This window comes from Solea solea, chromosome 19 (genome assembly GCF_958295425.1).
Source record: "Solea solea chromosome 19, fSolSol10.1, whole genome shotgun sequence".
In the NCBI taxonomy this organism is placed as follows: domain Eukaryota; kingdom Metazoa; phylum Chordata; class Actinopteri; order Pleuronectiformes; family Soleidae; genus Solea; species Solea solea.
The window spans coordinates 12,430,032-12,454,019 of NC_081152.1; the positions used below are offsets into that span (position 1 = coordinate 12,430,032).

General features: G+C 42.9%; 1 protein-coding gene and 1 long non-coding RNA gene across 7 annotated transcripts in view; one reads left to right on the forward strand and one right to left on the reverse strand.

Moving 5' to 3' along the window:
- unc5cb (unc-5 netrin receptor Cb) overlaps window positions 1–23,988 on the forward strand; it is a 164,472-nt gene that overhangs the window by 114,500 nt on the left and 25,984 nt on the right. For all 6 annotated transcript variants that reach the window (XM_058616649.1, XM_058616646.1, XM_058616648.1 and 3 more), the window contains exons 2-4: window positions 1,037–1,267; window positions 11,451–11,594; window positions 16,391–16,494. In XM_058616649.1, the coding sequence (XP_058472632.1) occupies window positions 1,037–1,267; window positions 11,451–11,594; window positions 16,391–16,494 (479 nt within the window). The remainder of the gene's footprint in view (window positions 1–1,036; window positions 1,268–11,450; window positions 11,595–16,390; window positions 16,495–23,988) is intronic.
- LOC131445905 (uncharacterized) lies at window positions 19,982–21,921 on the reverse strand. The gene is made up of 3 exons (XR_009233866.1): window positions 21,693–21,921; window positions 20,469–21,530; window positions 19,982–20,295 (listed from the first exon to the last, which is right to left on the reverse strand). It is a non-coding gene; the product is annotated as an uncharacterized LOC131445905 (long non-coding RNA).

The window sequence follows — 23,988 nt, forward strand, 5'->3', positions numbered from 1 at the left end:
TTCCCCCACTGTATCTCTGTCTCTATTACTCTGCCGTCTTTCATTCACACTTGTGAATAATTAATGTCTCCCGGTTCGATGGTAAGAATAGAACAGTTGTGGAGGTGACAAATGGGGTGGCGAACAGGCCTCCTTCTCCTCTCTCTTCAAAGAGCGAGAAAGTTAGCCGCGGCGCGCCCGTGTCCATGTATGCCCCGTGTCTTTGTGCGTCTGTGTGTTTGCGATGTTTGTTCGGGCCATTATGAGCACTTGTCAGTGTTTGTGTACGAGTGAGTGAGTGAGTGAGTGAGTGAGCCAGCGAGCGCATGCACTCCATGCAGTCTTGTGTGTGTGTGTGTGTGTGTGTGTGTGATTTAAGACATGGAGATGAAAGGGAGCTATAATTACAGGGAAGCGTATCTGTCTACTGCAGAAGTATCCGAGGAATGGCACAAACTGGGCCAAAAGCCTGAGGTCATTAGATCTGCTGCATGTGTGTGTATGCGAGCATGAGTCTGTAAGCTGGTGGGAGAGTGTGTGTGTGTGTGTGTGTGAGAGAGAACGCAACAATTAAAGTTATGAGACAGTGTGAGCGAGAGAGAGAGAGAGAGATCAGCTTATAACTTCAGTTCCTCAGACTCAACCTCTGAACTCTGCTTCTCATTATTGGCTCTGCCTCTCCCGTTTCTCAGCAGTAGCTGGTTGTGGTTAGACCAAGCAAGGCCCAGATCCATGCAGCCTCATTTGCCTGAGAGACGTCCAGAGTTTCCTGCTTTCCAAAATACACTTGTGTAAACATTCCACAATATCAAATGATAGGGATTTCACTGTGTTCTGTTGCAAATGGATAATCCCATGCAAAGGCTGTGGTTATAATACACTGTCCCACTGTCTCACGTCCGCTCTCCTTTCCATCCCGACCCCGTCTTTTCTCTCTGTCCTTCTTTGTGGCGTTGTCTGCCTCTCCTCACTCCCTTTCTCTTTCCTTTCATCTCCTAATCTGTCCCTCCCTCCTTCAATCTTTAATCCATCTCTCTCTCTCTCTCTCTCTCGACAGTTGAGGATGACTTCATCGGTCTCGGTGAACTGCCGGAAACCTTCCCATCAGACCCCCCGGAGCCCCTGCCTGTGTTTTTGATGGAACCAGAGGAGGCCTACATTGTCAAGAACAAGCCGGTCAACTTGTACTGCAAAGCCACGCCCGCCACCCAGATCTACTTCAAGTGCAACAGCGAGTGGGTTCACCAGAAGGAGCACACCGTGGAGGAGCGGGTTGATGAGAACTCTGGTCAGTACACAAACCCTCTACAGTATTAAAAAAAAAAACTTTTTCTGTGGGTTTATCGTGGTAAAGGTTCACTGTCAGTGCCAAACGCTTTAGTATACTGTGTAGGCCCATTGTTTGTTTCCCCACAAACATCGCTCCTTTGTCGTGGTTCTGTTCAGGAATGTCAAAGCGAAGTTAGTTATGGTTAACAAAAGATCATGACTTTACATTTTGTGAAGTAGCATGAGACCATATGAGCGGTGAGCACATGTGTGTGTAATTGAACTTGTTTGCTTTCATAGCCTTAGAATAAGCCTTCTTTGCTATCTGCTATACAGATGCCCCGATCATGTGCTGCCACAAATGGTAAAACTTGACAGAGTGTGCGCTTAACGGGAAAGAACGGACAATATCCTTGTCTGATTTGAGGAAGACTCAGTTTTCTGCAACTTCACCTTTGGAAGCCACTGGTTTCATAGCAAGGTTCCAAATGGTCACCAGATTGTGTTTACTTTGCAAGCAGTAATATCGCCCGTCATAGGGTTAATAAAAAAAACAAAACCACATACATTAATATGAGAATGATACAGAAAAAGTGTGCATGGTTTGTCAATTTTACAGTCCAGTACATGAGTTTGATCAACTACCAGCAGGATTTGCAGACTTGGATTAATGAAGATCTCAGCGAAGGATATCTGTTCTTCATGGCTCAACAGAATCAATACGTCTGTGTGCTGCATGTGCATTTATGTGTTTAGGTACATGTTTCTGAGCATACAGCGGAAGTGAAAAGTAGCTCCAGCACGGGTTGTTTTTCGACTGAATTCAGCCCCTGAAGGCAACGGACCCATTACACACAACAGTCCAACACTGATTGGCTGCATTCAGCTGCCATATTGGAAATTGAGTCCTTTTTGTCGCCCACAGGTACCAATCACATCACATTTACCCTTTTCATCGCATTGTTTGGCTGCACAAGTCTGCATGGTCACACACAGCTGCACTGGCAGCTTCTCCCTCGCCTCAGCGTGATTGCCTCGGCACATAAGTACACACTTACATACGTTGCGAGAACTGGCGAGCGTTTTCTTCCTATTTGAATCTGAGGTGTTGTAGAAAAATACCTCTTGAATGCTGTATGAAAAACAGTTACCAGTGCATTCAGAGATCATACATCTCTCATTTCACACCGCGTTGCATCCTAATGCTTAAATCATTGTTCAATATATTTCCCCTTATAATTTTTTCACTTGCGGTTTCGTAATGACAAAGCAAGCGCAGAATTTTAAATTAAACATTGACATTTTGCAAAAATCCCCCCCGTGCCACTTTTGCTCGCGATTACAACCTCGAATCCTCGCTGCTTTGACAGGACAAGGTCTCTACACCTGGATTAAGAGATTTTCTGTCATCTCTGTGTATTCTCTCTCTGTCAGGTTAAGTGGGGACAGTCTGTGGACAGTCATTGTCAGATCTCTCCAGGGATGATGAATTGAGTTCGTGCCAGGGCTCTGTTTCGGGCCAGTCAAGGACATTCACTGAGTTTTCCCTATAGGCAAGGCAATTCTGCATTGTCTAGCTTATGTATGTCTAGCCAAGGGTCAGTGTAGATGAACCATCAGTATTCAAGAATATGCTCTGTTTCACATTCCGTCATGCCTCAAATGTCTCCCTGACCCCTGCCACTGAAACACCCCCCCCCCCACAGCATGACGCTGACACTGCCCCGCTTTACTACTGGGATGGTGTTAAGCAGTTGATAAAACATGACACTTAATATTGAGGTCAGACAGTTCAAATTTTTTGTTTGACTGGGCCAAATGGATCTTGTTTCTCACTGTCTGAGAGTCTTCAAATAGTCCTGGGTCCGGATATAGGCAGCTGTGGTGCAGGTGGGTTACGTAACATCTCGTAGATTTCCAAGAGAGAGGGCATCTGCGTTTAATTTGACATGTGCATGTTCTATTTGAGTTTTTACTTTTTGTTGAAAATCCTGTTTTGCTTTGTAATGAAGGGGTATTGCACAAAGTAAGTCATAACAGTCTGTGTAAAGGAATCCAGATAAGCTTTAGGGTTGCATCTTAAAGGAATACTTCAGCGATTTAGCTTTGTATTACTAGAATAAGGGTAGCATTTTTGAAAAATTTTGCTTCCCAACCTCAGTTTCCCCCGAGTCGAGAAATATCTAAATTCTTATTTTTGTTACGTGGCGACCAGTGACACTTGGTCCGAGCTTTGGTCCAAAGTTCCGCACTTTTTCGACCCACTCGTCTAGAACAGTGGGTCTACGGGGTCCCGTTGTAGGGGTAAACAGTGTCCGCCATCTTTGCTAACAGTTATGCTAACAGGACCAAGTGTCACTGGTGGGTACATAACAAAGAAAAGAATGAAGATATTTCTCAACTCAGGGGAAATCTCACAATGTTTAAAAAATACTACCCCTATTCTAGTAATACAAAGCCAAATGCAAATGAGAGAAGTATTCCTTTGTCATGTGTTGGCCTTGTGCTCTGCTATGTATGAAAGCATGAATATTATTTGTGCCTCTGATGCTGTTGTGCATTTTATGCTTGGTATTTGCGCACAGTTGACTTTGTAGTAACCAAGGCTTTTGCCCCTGTGGTACACAATTATGCAATGTTTTTTTTCCTGCTATAATTATCAACCCTGACCACATGCCAATCCCTTCATTACATCTTCTTAAATCACACAGTGAATGCTGAATAATGTCTTTTAAAATGAGTTATTTTTTTCCACCAGTGTACTTATATTCCCATAATTCTTTCACAATAACGCGACACCCTTATTATTGAGTGTAGATTGATGAGGGGGAAAAACATTTTTCCAATGATTCTACCATGAGGCTGCTGACTGACACAATGTAAAAATGTGAATACATTCTGAACGCTCCGTACAAAAAGAGTACTGAGGCCACCACATGTGTGATATTTTGGAAAAACAACTTGAATTCCAGGCTGAAATCCTCTCGTTTTTGACAAATCGATTTAAGTAGCAGTGGCTCTTAATCTCTGTGTCATGTGGGCTTCTGCAAAAAAAAAAGTATCAACATGAAAAACAACCCACACAACATACACACACCTTCTCCAACACTGCCAGATCCACGGGCTATTTACTGCACCGATATCACTCCATTTGTGCCCTTGCACCCAGCACACACACACACACACACACAAAAACACAGCATCAGAGCCCAGTGGAGGTGTGTAGCCTCTCTCTCAGCCTACTCCATTGCTCTCTGGTTTCCCCAGATTGACAGAAAAGGAACACCGACAGAAAGCGGCCAGCCTGGTCAATACCACTGATGGTGTACGCCAAAGAAATTTGATCTCTCCTTCTGCCCCCTTACCCTTTGTTTTCCCCTCTCTCTCTCATCCTCTCTCTTTCTCTCTCTGTGTCTCACTTTCATGCTGGTATGGACTCGTGAGCACTTTGAAAATAGATGAAATGAGAGCGCAATTTAATATCAATGAGAAAACCGATCTCTACAAAGACAGATCTAGACTTATAAATAAAGTGCACGTTTGTAGTAATGAATTGGTGGAACGGGCAGTTTTCAAAGTCTCATATCGGTTAATTGGGCGGCGTCGTACGTCGTAAATGTTCCCTTGTTTGCAGTAGAAATAAGAATAAATGCGTGTGTATTGCAGCAACTCTGCCAAAAGTTAAAATAAAGGATAAATTCGTGAAATTGGACTTGACAGACAATGTTCTTGACGGAAAGTAACATCTCAGCGCACCTGCATTTTGCAGTGGTCTTTCAAATGCCTCATGCTCGTATGTCTTTTAATCCATATGAATATGAAATGCAGTGGCACTTGACACACAAGCACTTACGACAAAAAGCATACCGTTTAGTCAATAAGAATGATTAAAGTGGTGTAATTGAATGTCATTGCAGGAGCAGGTGATTACTTTACAGAAATTGTATTTAATTGTATGTGATTAGCTTTTGAGCAGCAGCTAGAAATATCCCAAAATATAAAGCAACAAATAAAAGGAAAGGGAGAAAGTCATTTGATTTTCCTTTCAGAAACTTTTCTGTAGGATAGAGTGTTTTATTTAAAGTGCAAAGTCATCAGAAATATTAGACTTCATTATTAATAAATACATTTTAAAAAAAAAAGGCATCACTTGGGTCAGAGTGTGAAATAATTGGCCATTTGGGTTTCTGTTTTCTTCATTATTTTAATTTTTTGGTCTGCAAAACAGTTTTCCATTTTAATGACTGACCTAAAAAACATGGATCTAAACGAGAGAAAAGGGCACTGTTTACACAGCTGGGATTGTCATAAAGCCCATGTGTTTGTTGTTGCTTACGTGCAGATGGGCAGCTGTAGGGAAGGCAAGGTTACCACAAAACTGAGCCCTGATTTGCATTCAAAAAATGGGGTTACACATGAAAAGAAACCATAGACCCAGAGACCATGTGTAGTAAAATGCTTGTAACCAGGAGGCAAATAGAAGGAACACAGAGTTATGTCAGTGTTTACCCTCCTCCACTCTTTTGCTTTTGATTCATCCTGTCATCACCCAAACACTGAAGCATTTACCACCCAGCGTGGAGCACAGGTTATGTCTCCTGTGCGCTAAAATAGCATTGATCTAAGCAAATGAGCAGCAAATTAATTATGAGTAGGAACAGCTAGCGTAATATACACTAGAGACAGCTTGTCACCGTCTTTGAGATATGCGTTAGAAGATCAAACAGGAGTGTGCTCCATCTGTCCTAATAATCAGAGCACTTCTTCCCTCCCTTTTTCCAGCTCTCCTTCATTGACCGATGCCTCCTCTACTGCCGTGCTGGTCTGATCAATAATGTTAGCCAGTGCTAACACCAAGGCTAGGCAGCTCACTTTAATGACCGCATGAATAATGAATCTTCTCCAATGAGGTGCCCTACTTCAGCCAGCTATTAATGGGACATATTGTAGAATCATTTCTACCACTAATGGCCACACTGGCGGGTGTGAAGTGGCCCCTCGTCGCAGGCCCCGGCACGGTCAACACTCGCTTTGCTCCTCTTAATTGCAAATTGAGTAGATTTCCGTCTGTGTTTTGTTTCGCTGTTATCGCTGTTATACTAAGAGCTGCTAGCTGAGCAAACACATGAAGTCAGTGGATGAGATCAGCAGCAGCAGCAGCCTCAGTTCAGAGCCCCTCTCTTCTGCTCGAGTGATCCCTCTGATGTGTTTGATGTGCAACGCGTCATCCAGGTTTAGTAACACCTATGAAATCACAAATGACTACACATATAGCTGGCGTCATCGTCACTTTGGATCAGGGGTGTCAAAGTCAAATGACCTGGGGGCCACTGAGCGTCTAGAGGGGGCTAGTTGAGAGACAAAAAAATATGGGGGAAATAACTACTTTCCAGTAGCGGGTGGGCAGCATGAGCTTAAAATAACAACAGAGTATTCCACTATGATATCGCAACAAAGATATTTAAGTTGATATTTCACCAAATTTCAAAGTAAAAGTGCGTCATTTGATATGGAACGGTTTACACATGATGATAAAACATAATTATCATTCAAAATAAATCGATTATCATCAAAAATCTAAAATTAGGTATGGGACAACTGTTGTTAATACACCAAACAAGCTTATGTGCGATAATTACAATCAAATGTCTTATTATTATAATAGATATACTGTAGTAATATTGCAGCTACTATTGTATTCTATCCATATTCTATTACTTTGCTGGCAGCTGCACCTCAGCCACACATGCTGCGTTTAAAGCAAGGAGGCAAGGAGGTCATGTTTTCATAATAGCATGATGATGAAGTAGGGGGCCGCTCGTTTGACATCTCTGTGTAAGACTATCTGATGTCATAGAAGACCATCAGACACATCGTTAACCCCTGTACAAGCTTCACCAGAAACAACCTGGAGCATAAAAGCACAGATTTATTTTCCCTCTGTTTCTTTTTGCTGGATGTTCACCAAATATCACATCCATCCTCGACTTTTCGCTACCTGACTACAGTAAGTCTGAGGCAGCCTCTCAGACGACCGCAGACTCCCACCGTCCGACTCGCACACGCATGTAGACGCCAGCGTGCATGCAGAAGGAAAAAGGGCTCCACACGACAGACTGGTGTAAATTTTACATGAGCGCTAAACCCATGTGTGGGATGTCACTGTGCCTGCCTGGTGTGTTTGCCAGAACACGGAGGCCGTGTGAATGCAGTGAACCTGCAGTAAAAAGGCCATGTTTTAACTGCACATTTTTCATTCAGACACATAGTGTAAACCTACTCAGACTGTACCAAAGGTCCCAGAGCTTTTGTATAAATTGAGGTCATTCGGGGAAAAGCTCAAAATTGAATCACTATCAAGCAGAATGACACACAAACATATACTGACTTTTCACTGACTGATGTCAACCATGTGTGGATAGACATCAAAGGACCATGACGGCACTAGTTTTTTTGGTGAGATTGGCCAGTTAATCTCTGGTTGAGTAGATAGTGAATCACTATATAATGAATTCGATTACAGGCAGAGATAAGGTAGGTAGGAGTAATGATGAGTCATTTACCTGTGACACGATGATGTCGCATCACCAATTTGTAGCGTCTGTTGTTAAGCCTTTGGAGTGAAGCAAGAGGATCCTCATACTCTATCTGTTAATTATACCGTTTTCACATTAAGTGCAGTAACAGCAGTTTCTTCAATGTGGAGGATTCTACACGACTGTCGGCGCTGGAAGCAGCTGCGGCTAATAAACAGTAATAGGAAGCTTTTCTTCACTGAAGACGAGCACATAAAGACAACACAAATGTTAACTTAATGGCCAGCAATTATTATCTGTGGGGTGGGGGGGGGGGGATGAGGAGCTGAGGATACTGTACCTCACTCGCTAATTCAGTTTACCTACTTTTCGATAAGCTTCACGGAGAACTTAAAGTTTGGCCTTTTGACAAAACAGTCACATCATTAATTCCACCGCTGTCCCTTGTTTTAATTAGTATGCGCTCTGTGCACTACTTAATTTGTGCTTCAGCAAGAGACACGGGCCTCACCATTATTTGCAAATTAAGAGGCAGTGATGTGCACTGAGGAAATGCTGCTATGGATACCAGGAAAAAACTATAATACACAATATAAAACATTCTAATTAAGTTTAGACTATGAAATTTGGGGGGCAAAGAGGATATATCCGTAGTAAGATGTACACATTCCTGTTCACAAGTGAGACATGAGCGAACGGGTGGAAGCACATTCAGACAGTAGCCATCTTGTGGGAACTACTGTCAGAAATGGAAGAATTTGGTCAATATTACAGACAGGCTCTGTACATAACCACTGAGCGAAAGTAAACGGGGGGGAAAAAAAAAATGTGTGCATGACTCATTAAACACCGAATTGGATGTGTTACAACTGCAACTCTCTCCCAGTTTCTGTCATTCTGACAAGTAACAGCAAAAATGATTATGAATAAAAAGTGGAAACAAAGAGAAAAAAAAACAAGGACAAGAAAAAAAAAAGTTGGCATGCTGATAAATAGCAGCTTGTAAAGCCGATGACAGGGTTTTGAATTTGGTACACAAACAGCATGGTCTCAATGCTTTAGGGCTGGTGATGGTGGTGTAATGGAGTAGTGAACCTTTGACTAAACGCACAAAAGCCCTTTCACTAGCAAAATAGCCATCTTTTCAATACTTGAATACTTTTGCTGACCAGCTACATGAGTGTGACCGTTCCAGAAAAGTGACATCAGTGTTACCCTTTTTTCCCCTAGTGAGCTACATAGTCACCAACCTTCAGTAATAGAGAAGCACTTTGGGGATGAGGATATTCCATCTGGAACTATAGTGATGATCTATGTACAGTATTAGGGATGCACGATATATCGGCATTAATATTGGTATCGGCCGATGTTCGTCATTTTTTAACATATCGGCATCGGTGCAATGAGTAAAACTGCGCTGATTTTAACAACCGATGTTTATACCCGTCTAATTGCTGTTTGTGTATGTGTGTCGGGAAGGGGACAGCGTCAGTGATGCAAGCGCAGCACAAGGTGTGTGTGTGTGTGTGTGTGTGTGTGTGTGTGGAGGAGAGAGAATGTCAGCGGTGTGGGCGATTTTTCAGGGTGTCAATAGAAGATACGCGAAAAGCATTATGCAACACTTGCAAAGTCGAGGTAATGCGAGGAGGGTTCCGCGTCAAGTCATTCAATACCACAAATTTGATCATGTCATTTGAAAAACCGCCACCCAGAAGTACACAAACAACGGCAGGAAGCTAACGCTAGTAACATTAGGCAGCAGACAAAAAGAAAGCAGCGCAGCTGGGACTCGACCAAAGGAAGACAGTGGCCAGGGCAATAACGATCAAGGTAATGGAAATGATTGCTCTTGACGACCAGCCGAGGGTTCCGACGGTTGATAGCGCATATTGAACCCCGCAACAACCTGCCAAGTCGGCGCTACTTTTCCGATGTTTTGCAATTGAATAAATATCTGGTTGCCATGAATACTGGCAAGTTTGATAAAGTATTTTAACATGTTTTTTTTAATTATGGCAGCTCTTAGTAGAGCTTGTCAGGTATTGTTTCTCATATCTGTTGTGTAGTTTTATTTTGAAGGGAAGTGGCGCGGTTGTTGTTGCCGGGAGGAAGGGTTGTTGACTTTATTTACGTACCCAGTATAGACGCCCTTATCTCGGTTACAGTAACTTTGGCAGGGTATTATTTTTATTTATGTTCATGTTTGTAATTTATGATCCAAACTTTCTCACAGGAGTTTAGTGAGTTGAGGGAGTTAAACTGTACTTTAATTTAGTTACACACTTGCTACAAGTGGTAAAGGTTTCTAAAAACCTTTACTTGTAGTTGGTTACTTGCGTCTTATGTGACCTTGTTATTTGGAGGTAAAACATGTTTTGAAAATAAAGAAAGACATTCAAAAATTCAGCTTGCATGATTTTCATTCTGTACAAACTTTTATCATCTCAGAAACTTTTTTTTAAAAACATATATCGATATCGGTAAATATCGGTTATCGGCCATAGCAGCAATATTAATATCGGATATCGGTATCGGTGGAAATAGTCATATCGGTGCATCCCTATACAGTATATATGGAATTATTCGCTACTGATATTTCCCATTGTTTGCAATAGGAGTGGATACAATTGACGTTCATTCCGGGGTATAATATAATGACTCTGCAACTGCGAGTTTTCATTGGCTTCATCTCCGATCAGTAGTGATGAAAATATGACATCCGGATGAACATGCAAATTTGCTTCTCCTCCACTTTTGCAGCAGTCTAGATGCTGACGTTGTACCTTTTCCAGCACTATTCTTTTAGACCTGCGCTGGTAAAGCGCAAAAAAAAAAAAAATCCAAAAATCGTTCAGTCGCAGCCGAGTTTGTCATTGACACTGATCTTCATGCTGCTCTTTTCTGTCGGGTTAGGTTTTTCTGCTTCCGCTGCATTCACTTTCGCAGCGTTCATTAAGTCGATCGTTCGTCAATAGGAGATAGAAAACACAAAAGGTAAATGGATCCTTTACTGGCAGCGGGAAAAGAAGTCAATCACCTTTTTTCAGTTTAAGAAAAACTGCATATATCAAACTGAGGAATGTTTTGCCGTCCATACTGTTTACAATAGTTGTTTTGTTCATTTCATGATACCACCATTTTCCCCACAAATATCCCGTTATTCAAAAAAAGAAATGATGAAACAGAAATAAGAATCCTTCCTATCTTCAGTGAAGGCTCTCGCACCACACAATACATATTCATACTGTCTTAATTCATGTGCTCTCACACACACACACACAGTCATGCATAGATGTGCACACACACTGTCGCAGCATAATCCGCTCCAGAGGGGAGGCCGTGGGTAAAGGCATTTGTTTTGGGGGTGATTTGTTTGTTTGAGTCCTGGCACCCAGATGAGCGGTAATCAGAGGAGTTAGCAAACAGGATTGTGTTCGCCGCGATGCAGAGAATCCTCCCCCCGCCGGGTCCGAACCCAAACAGCTCGACGCTGGCTCTGGAAACGTGGCCAGGCTGACACACAAACACAGAAATACACACAATCAGTGTCAAAGAATGAAATGTGACTGTTGTTGGGAATGCTATTGATTTGTTTGTCATACGCTGTGTGAGGTTTGATTCTCCTCCTTTTAATGAAAACCTCTCGTTCTCTCTCCTTCCTCACAGGCTTGGTGGTGAGGGAGGCCAGCATAGAGATCACTCGGCAGCAGGTGGAGGAGCTGTTTGGGCCGGAGGACTTCTGGTGTCAGTGTGTGGCCTGGAGCTCGGCGGGGACCACCAAGAGCCGCAAAGCCTTCGTCCGCATCGCTTGTGAGTAACTCGCCCCGCTCGTCTTCCCTTGCCTTCATCCCATTATTCAGTCTTTATCGTCTCTCTCATCTGTGTAGGACCCCAAATAAAATCTCTTGGCTGCCACGGAAGTGTGTCCGCCAAAGTGACTTATGCGTGATGACAGATTTATAGATTCTGGAGATAGAAGCGAAGAAAAAGGTTGTTTTTTTACTCACTTGGGACAGAAATGTCCCTTTGAACTTGAGTCGGTGAAAAGCCTTTAAAATCTGAATGAGTTTCCTTGTGTACAATATAAACCTCTAGAAAGAGAGCAGAGGACTGGGAGAGCTGTGACAGTGTATACACAGCAGAGAGGATACGGCACAGTGTTTAAGCCAGCATTCCCTCTTTTTCTCGTAGGTGGTCCTCATTTGTTCTCTGCCTGCGTGTTTGTCCTCCTACTGGAAAACATTGCTTCCAAGTAATGAGAAACATTCTGTTGCCTCTAAAGTTTGGACTCATTTCTAACTGTTCCCCAAAGGAGCTGCCAATCAAACTCTGTATATTCACACCCCTGGAGGACACGGTGAGGAAAGCAGCGTTGCAAGACATCAAGGCAAAGCTTCTACAGCGCAGCGCACATTACTTGGCACACGTTGTATTCAAACTTCCACCTGAAGGGAGTTCTTTTATAGTATCATCTAGATCATCACAGTTTCAGCTCCTGTCAGAGTCATTTTAAAGCAGTTTGACTGACATCTCCAGCCCAGTTTTGCTGTTGTTTTTTTTACTTGAAGCAAACAGGGGAGAGGAAAAAACAACAACAACACCACCTACTTGCAGTCGGTATTGCAGTCTGCATCAAATGGACGAGGATTTTACTGAAGCCTAATATTTGGCTGCTGTCGACATAATTTAACCTCCACTGTGGAGTACAGCAGAGTACATATCCATGGTTTTCACCTAATCTACTGCATTAAGAGGCACTTAGCAATCATAATCGTGTTCCTCTGCGTTTCCGTCTCACCTAATTTCTCTTTTTTTTTTCTGCATTTCCTTTATGTTGCCGTTGTCTTTCAAACTCCAGTTGTTTTCTGATCAGTTTCTCTCTGCAGTCGGTGTATTTAATCTGTTTTTCTCGATGCCAGTAGCTCTATTCATGGCTGCTACTGTTATACATTCCTGGTGAATCCGAATCATGCCTCTCAGTCTCCCACAGAGCCCACTCCTGCTGCTCCACCTCCTATAATCATCCATGATGAGCAGCCTGCCAGCACTAACCTATTCCTCAAATCACAATGGACCCCTCTTCCCCCGCCCATTAGCTTCTGCTGAATGGATTAGCTCTTCTGCTGGGCTTTTTTCCTCCAAACAGGCTTCTTGTCAGAGCCAGAGTCCCGTTAGGTTAATGGAAACTGGGCTTGTTTTCCTCTCCTCTCCCATAATCTAAACATATAGTTTCAGTTTAATCAGATTGTGAGTCAGAGCCAGTGCTGGTGAGTTAAGAGGTTGTTGTGTTGAAGAGTTGGCTTTCAGGCTTACGGCAAAGGCTCCACTGGCTGAAGGTTCGGTCTCTGCGTGTGCAGCTTGTTGTTGGAGGAAGAGAGGATCAGTGAATTCCTCACGATTGTCCTCCCTTCTTCGCGACCTCCACAGAAACTGCTCTGGCCGCCGCCGCCTGCCAGAAAGTGGCAATAAAAGTACATGCACAGAGGGAAATTAACTGAATGAATCAAATCAACTGAAATGCCTTTCAAAAGATTGCTGGAGGGGTAATGTTTACTGAAAACACTGGGAATTCGTTTTCTCATTAGTTTTGGACCTTGTAGTTCTTACGAGTTCACAAGCACATATGGTAATCGGTAAAACATTAGCTTTATTCCGAGTGACTTTACCGATGATTAAAAACCCAGATTTTGGCGAGGGCTCATTTTCATCGCACTAGTGTTTAATTAGCAAGAGAAGAAGTAAGCCATTCCTGTGTGTACGGGCAGTGCGATATGCCTACTCAGGATAATGCGTGTCGTGTGTGTGTGTGTGTGTGTGTGTGTGTGTGTGTGTTTCTCGGGGGGGTGAACGCAGCGAAGACGCGTTGGTGTGCCGAGGAGGGATCGGTGCGACTCCCACAGGAATGTCACCTCAGCTGGTCCCACACCCTTGTGTGCGTCCCACAGTATCGCTTAGGTTTATGAGAAGTGAAGAGACGAGAGACTCCCAGTGGGGGAAGCATAATTTAAAACCACATCCACATAAAAATATACTGAGCTCAGTAATCACTTGCATGATACTGACTGTGTTCCATCAGCATAAATGCCAAAGGTTTGCCAATCCTGAGGAAATAACAAACCATACACGCGCCGAGTGTATAATTTTAGTGTCATATGGAACAGTTAGAAAGATCAGTATGCCCTGTGCCATTAATACTAATAATGTTATTTAGGCTATATGGGGATTGTTATGCTTTGCCGAGAAACTTGTTCTCTTGGTGGTAGTAATGATTTAGACTAAAGGAATTCATTATTCTTCCAGACACAGGAGACAAATGTGTAATATTTTCCATTTTGGGATTTTGTACATTTTGTTTTTCTGTTTGCTATGCAAAAGGTTGTTTTTTTTCAACTTTTTCATTATTGTTTAACATATCTGTGAAGGTTCTCGTGCATCTAAGTCATAGTCATCTTCAGCAGTTAGCTATAGGCAACTGGAATTACATGAGTGAGGTTTGAAGATGTTTCATCTCATGACACTGTTTAACATCCTTCCTTTTCTTTTCCTTTCCTTTCCTTTAATTTCCCTTCCTCTGCCCTCCTCTCCTCTCATCTCCTTTCCGTTCCTTTCCTTGAAACTATCAGTATGTCCTTGAATCAAGGCTAAATTATGTCCCAGAATATGTCCTGCAGTCATTCCGTCTTTTAATTCCATACCAGACATTCATACTTTTAATTCGGCACTTACTCTTTCAGCTATTAATACTGTACAATAAAATGTGGCCTATTTTTTTACTGAGGACCCAGCCTCTCTCAGGTTGCATTAAGACAAACTTTTTTCTTTTTTTTAACTTGTTATTTTAAGGTTCATTCTCCAGAAAAAAAAATGAATAAATGAAACAGTAATAGGCATCTTTAGGGCATCAGGGTCGAGTGTGATCATGTATTGTGTAATAAGAACATAATCTAGTTTCTCCTGTAGGGGATTTGGAGCAGTTAACTGAACAAAGAGATGTCTCTATTTCAACATAATGTCTTCACTTGCAATCGAAAGAAGAAAAAAATAATAAAGCAAGTGATGGACTCTGTAAATTCTAAGGATGTGTCCCTGTATTGCAGGTAATAACACCTATGAGGAAAATGAATTTGTGAGAATGACTGTATGCTCTGTCCTCACTGTACTGTATATAAATTCACACACATACTTAAATCTCCCCAGATACTGTGGAACATTTATTTCCTTTGATAGTTACAGCACATACACGGTGTCCTATTACACTTCTACAACTGCTGTACCCCTGAGTATTAGACGTGTAATGTGCAGTCTGCTTGGTCTTCCTATGTAAACATTCTGTTATGCAGCCTGTGTCCTTGTACATCAGCTGATGCCTCCAGTCCACGGTACACTCACATGTAAACCTTGGATTCCTAAACCAGTGAGCTATTGTAGAGCAATCCAGTCGTCTATAATAAAGCCATTACTGTATAAATAACATAAAAATGAAGAACACTGTCCATAACCTTTGCACAGATTGATTATGCTGGACTTCTGCAGACGTGTTCAGGCAGAAACTTAGCTTTAAATATTAAGCAGTAGTCCTCTCATACTGTTGCAACACCTCTCTCACTATTTGCACCTGAATTGTTGAAATTATTGATTACAACATCTACAGTTTGCCTTTGTATCCTGACGCGTATTAAACAGGCCAGGGTTGTACATCATGTTGACTTCAACTTTTACCAACTAACTTTTATTAAAAAAGATAAATATTTCAAATTAAAAAAATGTTGTTATTGTTATTTATTCGGCAAATAACAAACTCGATTCACCTTTTTATGCGCAAATTGGAGCCAGGTTACTGGGCTTCTTCTCTGAGAGGTCAGAAATGAATCAAGCACAATGTAAAGAATGCAAGGAAATAACTATAATTTCATGTCTTCATCAAGAAATAACAGCACATTTAAAAAATTGTAAAGCAAAGAGCTTCTCCATTATTCTACAGAGCTCCGGCGCATCTGAATATTTGGAGATTTGATTGTAGCGTTGATTCCCCGTAGCGACCGAAAAGTTCCCAAGCGCTGCAGTAATTCCACATGAACTCCTCTGCTCTCGTCTTGTGTGTGTGTGTGTGTGTGTGTGTGTGACACACCTGCTGCTCCTGTCTCCGTCTGTGCAGCGCGTGATGAAATATGTCTAATGGGCTTTAGGTTCCAGTGTAGCATGACACCTCCAGTAATCCTGCCCTGTCAACTCCTCTATCCTTGCCCTGCACTTCTCCATCAGTGCTCTCACACCACAAAAATATTGGTTTTTCATTGGAGGCCGAGTGACCAGCCCCCCCCCCCTCCTGCCTATCTTCCTTCAATCTACTTCCAGACAATTTATCTTTGAGGGAGTGCTGAAGGTGAGAGAGAGAGAGAGAGAGAGGGAAAGTATAAATCTCACTGTCACTGTGTCTTAAATTGTGGTTTCGCTTTTGTATATTTCCACGTGATGATATGTTATTAATATATACTTTTATTCATTTATTCACCTCAAAATTAGCCCCTCGCGTCGCCATGTTGTTGATGTAGATATTAAATTATATTCAACATTGGGTGACGGTGTGCTTTTTGTATTCCTTGCAGACTTGAGGAAGACGTTCGACCAAGAACCGCTGGGGAAGGAAGTGTCACTTGAACAGGAAGTGTTGCTCCAGTGTCGTCCACCTGAAGGCATACCAGCTGCTGAGGTAAATACGTTTTTAATATTTACTTTCTAATAACAAGCTCAGAATCTGTTTGTTTTTCAACAGAGGTTTGTGTGGAGAGCTTTCGGATTTGGGTCCTGCTGAAATATCACCATCGTGCCTGATTTGTGCTTTTCACTTTCACTCTATAGTTAGAATATGTAGCATGGGTTATATTTCTTTTGTTCTTTTCTCGTATGTCAAATTTGAATCAGTCTCAGTGATGAACTCTCCCTATTTCAGAAGTGTTAATCAAATCATTCTGAACGAGTCTGCCCTTTTTCCCGCTACTGTCCGGGCTAGTAAAGCCGTTTTGGGAATTTGCTGAACGTCCCTCCAGTCGCTGCAATTTGGTCCGAGGAAAGAAAGTTGTAATTAGCTACAGAGGAAAGAATTAATAAAACTGGTTGTATCCCTGTGTTAACTTAGCGCCGCCAATATCTCCTGCATGCTCCACTTCCCTCCCTGCTCTACAGTAGAGCACTGTTATGGCTGTATTTGAAAGGGCTCAGTTGAGATTGCAAGGACATAAATAGAGGATGAAAGGTTGGTTTGATGGGTCGGGGGGCTTTGCTGGTTTTTTCTTCTTCAGCTGTTGGTGTAGGGGCTGAACTCTGTAAAGGCTTGTGATTGACCTGGAAAAGCCGAGTTAAGTGAGTGGAACTGCACAGCGTTTATCCGCGGTGAAAGTGCTGACAGGCTAAATGGACTAAAAGTTTGGGACCTGCACTCCGCAGACTCCCCTTATACAACCCGGGGTTCAGTGTGATAGTGTTGCAATAACAGCCATACAGTATTAATGATTCTGCCCCCTGTCTGAGGTCTTTCTGTCAATCCCGGATTGCTTCAGTGAAGTGATTAAAGACTCGGTTGGAGTCCAATCTTGGCCACATGTATGCTTTCTGAGATATGGAGTTGCTGTGGCAACCCAGATGAGGACTTTAAAAGGGCTTAGTCTGGGCACAGTTATGCATTAGTGTCTGCTTGGTGTCAAATTAGTGCCATTTTCATATAGTTACCTGCCAAAAAAAAATAGCTAGAAATTCTAAAGTATGACAAGACCCATAATATTTGTTGTTTTCCCGTTGCAGTTTTGCATCATGAAATCTGAATGCAGAAGATTTTTTGCTGGGGAAAAACTGTCAGTCGATTTCCCTCCCTCCCTTTCCCTGTGATTGTTTGCTCGCTTCACTTTTCCTCGTGTGATCGAGTGGAGTTTTATGTGCACACAGAGGAACATTTTGAGCTTCTTTAATTACTCACACTTACCTCATAGCTATGAAGAAAAAGAAAAAGACTACAGTTCCTTTCCACATGTAATTTTTCCTCTTTTTTCCCCCCCTGAACTTAAACACAGCTGCCTCAATGGGGGGAAAAAAAACTGAATGCTGCTTTTTTCTTTTGTGTTTGTCTGAACTTTTCTCACACTAGCCTGCCCGAGAAAAGCAGATGGGCTGTGTGGTACATATAAAACAGCACAAGTATGTAAAAGCCATTGTGAGGGGAAGAGTCTGTCATATTTTACCCGTCTCGGACAAAAAAAACAAAAAAAATGGAGGGGAGGATGAGAGAGGCTTAAGGCAGAAAAAGAAGTGTTGTTGAGGTTTGTCGAGGGTTGGCTCTCGTGGGTTGTTGTCAGGCCTCCAGAGGGCTGTCAGCTCACTCTGTGGTTCTTTACAGGCTTTTGCCCAGGGAAAGAGAGGCTGGGACGGATGGCAGGCTGTGGCTGAGCCATAAAACCCATACTCTTACAGCACTTTGGTGAAATCACGTTGACTATACTGCGTGGACACTGTAGCACACCTACTAACAGGCTGCCAACGAGTCAACTGACCACTGACAGTCTGTCCATCTAGTAAACACGAGGATTGTAGCGGAGTGGTGGATGAACTGTGTCTGTGTTCACGAAAAAAATCACTTTATTATCAAAGTCTATCATAGAGGATTTGACAACTATTCCAAAAGTGCAGGGAGCCATTACCTTGCCCTGCTGGTAGCACTAAAACAACATTTAACTGTGAAGTCGCGTCCTCGCTGACATCTTAATAGTAACAGGTTTGTAAGCATTGGCAGTTTGTGATATTTCAAGGTTGTTGCTTCACTTTTTCAGAAAAGTGTCATGTCTAGATAAGCGACAGTGACATTTTCCGCAGCTCATTTTCGATGATGAGTTACTCTTCCCCACTCTCGCGCACAGTTTCAGAACTTGGACGCCCATGTACGGCAGAATCGGAGCAAGTCGATCACAATTAGTTATGATCTCAGATTACAAAGTGGCACTGTGCTATTTGTGTTCCGTCTTTGTCTTCCCCTCCCGTCAGATGATTCACATTATAGATTGTCACGATGGTTTACCACAGTAATGACATCCTGTGATTCTATTCAAGTGGTTTGGAGCCTTTGTTGGCGTTCTGCGGGGGCTGCTGCCCTGAAAGCTGCAAATTATGCTGAATAATCAGGTTTTTTTTCTCCTGCGGTGATGCAGCGAGATTTCAGAGCAGAACAAGTTTTCATAGCAGAACACACGAAACAATTCCCGTCAGACATTTGAGCTTTTCAGAGTTATCTGCCTTTTCTCAAGTTAGGTTAACACATTCATTGTCAAACATGCAAGCACTTGCGCGCACACACACACACACACACACACACATGTTCGACATTCATGACTTGAGGGGACATTGCATTGACTTGCATTCATTTCTTGGAGACTTACTCTAACCTTAACCACAATTACTACTGGCCTAATCCTAATCCTAACCCTAACCCTAACCCTAACCCTAACCTCAACCTAACCATGAAACATGTCTTCACCTTAAAATGTAGTAATTTACGTTATGGGGACTTGCTTTTTGTCCCCACAAGGAGGACAAGTCCCCATAATGTGACTGTGTAAACAGGTTTTGGTCCCCACAACATTAGTAATACCTGGTACACACATACACACACACACACACACACACACACACAAAGAAAACAAGCAGCAGGCATTTATTTTGGCTCTCCTTGTGACCATTACCAGTGGAACTTTGGCCTTGGGGGACTGTAATGTAGAGGGTGAGGTTACTGAAATAGCACAACAATTCAGTCATCTCAGCGCCGTGTATAGTCTGACTACATTAGACAATCGCCAAGCTTTTCTAGAAGTCATTGTTACACATTTTCATAGCTATGAATACTTGATATATATATATATATATATATACATGTGTAATCAGGAGCAGATGGAAAGTATAGCTGCTGAAGCTGTTTCATGGAGAGGAGAGACGAAATGATTGAGCTGGAAAGGCCCTCTGCACCACTTCTGTGTTATGTGAGCTGACTTGCGCAGTACTGACCCATAGATGGAGTAATAAATGTAAAGATGAGGATAGAGGGATCTCCACCAGCTCAGTGCAGATCCTGTCCTTTGAACAACTCCATGAAACCCTATTATCAACAGCTAAAGGGCCTCTTTTCATACTCTAAAATATGTGGCAAGCTCATAAAACGGACTTGAATCTCCTTTTGTAAAAGATTGCGGCTTTATTGTTCTTTTCTCTCTTCTTTTTTTTCTTTTTTTTTTTCCCTCCCATGCCCTCCATCTCCAGCTCCACTTCACAGCACTTGTCACAGCCTTGAGAGAAATACAAGAGTTCAGAGGTGATGCAGAGCCGTGAGCTGCTAAGCCGGTTTCCATGGAAGCAGGGTTTTAATTCAGGCATCTCCTCAGTCAGCCAGGGTCCTGCCGTGTTATCATGGGTAACGAGTCATTGATGCTCTGCAGGGAAGGGGGCCCTGCTGCCATGATTAAGTCCATCGGCTTTCCTAAGAAGAAAGACAGGAAACAAAAAGATCTTTACTTCACACTCTCTGGTTCAGAAGTGACAAAAATGTTGATTTTGCTGTTAAGCTTTTTATATACATATATATATATATGTATAAATGTATAAATGTGTTCATATAAATGACTCTTAACGTGAAATGCCATGCTACAAAACCTAATTTGACTGTTGCAATTGGAAATCCAGCTAACGCTCCTTCCACGCGTCACAGCGCGTAAATGTCAGTGATTACTGTTGATTTCAGGCCCAGTTCCACTTCAGAGGCGAGGTAAAGGTGGAGCGCCGAGCATGTCAGGTCACCTTGTCAAGAAATAGCTGAGTGCTTCCTCCCGGTCGGAACGGTGCGAAGTGTGTTTGAGAGCAAGATGTCAAGAGCGAACAACACTCCAGTGCCCAGCGGAACAGGAAGTGTGTTTTCATTTAGGTTACCCCGCGGGAAACCAGGTATCAGGAGGCCTGCGCTGCAACCCTTCCAGCAACCAACAGTCGACTGCCCTTCAGGTGCTCACCTGTCAATCACTGCAGTTTCCCTCGGCAAAGGCTGTGATTTACACGTGTGCGCCGTCCTCTGTACGGGAGTCTCTGCCCTTTCTGTTACCTCAAATAAGTCACAACACAATAAACAAGCGGAGCAGAGTGAAATCATCCATCCGTCCATCCATTAATCCATCCATTATCTTCACCGCTTATCCTACGAGGCTCTGGAGCCAATTCCAGCTGACATTGGGTGAGAGGCAGATTACACTCTGCACGGCTAAGTAGACCAATAAATAAATGATTTTCTGTTTTTTTTTTATATATATGTGCTTACATGAACACTTTACATGTACTATATGCACTGCAAACCAAACCACACTTACAGTTTGAACTCTGAGGTTTTTTCACCCCCCCGCCTCTCGCTTTTCTCTCAGGTTCGGCTCACAGATGCTTTCTGTGTCTCGTGTTACACAAAGAGCAAGACGGGAACGTGGTAGTTTCATTAACATGGAAATGAGACGTAAATGGCACAGACAGCGTTTTCGGATAAACTGCGTCTAAATCACTTCAAAATGGTTTTGGAGCCTTTTTGCTGCGGGAGGGATCACTCTCGGCATTTCCATCCCGTCTGCTGAAGGTTGTGTTGTATACAGAGAGAGTGCTGACCTCTATCGCAGCCTCTCTAAAGGCCACGGGAGACTCGGGGAGGTGTGCACAAAGTGTATCACGAGACTCTCCATCCTGCAAAGCCGTAACAATGTTCTTTTTTACCAATGTATAATATCTAATACATAACATAAAACAGCATGCAAGGGTCATGCTCATCTGCACCCAGGTTGTAAAATCCACCCACACGTAAAAAATACCCATTAATATGTGCAGTATAATGAGTTTAAACCTCACCCATATTGTGTTTGTTGTGCAGTGGTGAGGGATTGTAGGAATCGCATTGTTGAAGAGGCACATGAAGTGTTCAAGAGAAAACAGACAGGGCTGCGTTTCAGTGGAGAAATAACTTTCTGTCCTCGGAGCTAGTTTAAGAAACGCCTTGTTCTCCTTCGACAGACTGCGTGGAGCTTTAGGCAGGAGCGAGTTGGAGGAGGTTATTACTCCTGGCTCGAGCCTCTGTGATCCGTCTTCTGCGCGGACACCTACTGTAGTAACCGCTCGCACTCCACCCCTGTTACCTAACCCTTTCCATCACGGCTCCTCCCCATCTCAAACGCCCTCATAAACACACACACGCACGCAAACATCTTCTTCACATCGCATCACCTTTGTGCCTCTTCCGGCTTGTTAATATTTACACGGCTCACATTTCCATACGTGTCATGCAGGCAGATGTGGAGCATGTGGCTCGTTTTGTAGTGAATGATTGAATAATCAGTTGTGTAAGTAACCCTTTTGTAGCCGATTCTCCAGGTGTGTCGTTCAAACCGTGCAGCGCGTACAGTACGCTGTGAAGAAGGGAGATGAATAAATTGCACTGTGTAGATAGTTCTTGTGGAGAAGCGGGAGAGCTCGTAATGACTTCTCCGTTAGAGGAGGCTTATACGTTGCCGCATAACATTTTATTTTCCTCCGTGTTCTTGCTTTTCACACCCCTCTCCACCCCCGTACTTTGTGGTACGTTCTATTTTTGACACGCCAGTGATGAGTAATAAATGGTTTCGCCTGGCGCTGGTTCCTAACAAGTGAGTGGATTGTATACAGACTTTTTTCCCCCCCCTGTATATTGTGCTGATTAGTGGTGCTCTGGCACACCCTGGCAACACGGAGAAACATCCCACTCGCTGGTTCCTCCCACGCTGCTGTTGTAGCCGATTCTGCAGCTAGTTATGTTTGCCAGTGGGAGAGGAGGTGACCCTGGTGGGTAGGACACCGAAGCCGCTGGCCAATTCTTGGTTTTTAAAGGATATAGGCCACCACTAGGTTCCTTCCAAGACCCAAAGGCTAAATATGTGCTTTAATATTGAACCTGTGTTACATGACAGTTGCTCAGATTCAGTTTACAGTACACAATGTGCTATCAGACATAGAGATACAGATACTTGAATGATAACCGTGGGTCACAAGACTTGAAATCACCCTTGATTTGGGGGTAAATGTCATCTGTCAGCTGTGTTTTAAGCACTAATTCAGCTTTTATCAGGATGCAGATATCGTTCCCAGTAGTTTTTGTTGTTCAAAAATGGAGTTAAGGTTCACACGGTTGGTGTAGCGGTTAGCACTCTTGCCTTTGCAGCAAGAACACCCAGGTTGAAGGGCCTTTCTGCATGTAATTTGCATGTTCTCCCCGTGTTTGTGCACATTTTTTGTGGTGTACCCCGCCCTTTGCCCTAAGTCAGCTGGGATTGGCACCAGCATACCCTCATGTGGAGGATAAAGCGGTAAAAGATGAGAATGAGAGAGTGGAGACAATAGGTCTGCAGTAAACACTGGACTGACATTAATTAGGTGTGGATACACGTTTGTTTTAGGGGGTTGATGGAGACCAAACAATGGTATTGAGTGAAAAATCAATGGTATTGTTTATCTACTGGATCCGTAGTTACGCAGCCATTTTAATGCTGTATGGTAACAACAAATATTAAGGAAATGTGTTGTTCCTCTTGAAAGGTGCATCCGCAACCACATTTAAATAAAACGAACCCACACAATAAAATCGTGACACATTCCCGGAAGAATCCCGATGCCTCCCACAAGTCACTGCAGCTTCAAATGAGACACTGCCGAGACACTTGTGAACACCTCTGTCATCTTGACCACCTTAATGAAACAGAGAACACATCACAGGCCTGTGTGACGGACGCACACACACGTCACCCTTTCGTCACTTTCATTGATTTCCCTCCTCCACACTGTACAGCACCTGCTTTGACATATTTCTCTTTTTGTTTTTTTCTTTTCTTCCCTGTATTTGTATTATTTCTTTTTTTTCGCAGTACCATCCAATACATACAGTATATCGTGGCCCATGAATTTTCCAGAGCTCAAGAGATGGAAAAGGTGTTGCTTCTCGGCTGGATCTCTTTCTTCTTTGTTTACCTCTTGCTTCAGTCTTTTCCCCTCATTCAGTCTTTACCTCTTCAAGACAAAGTCACCTCTTTGTAAACGTCCTCCTCTATTCCCTCTGTATTCCCTCTGTATCCGCTGTTTCTTGACAGTCCCAGGTGATGATGTTTCATATGTATTTTGG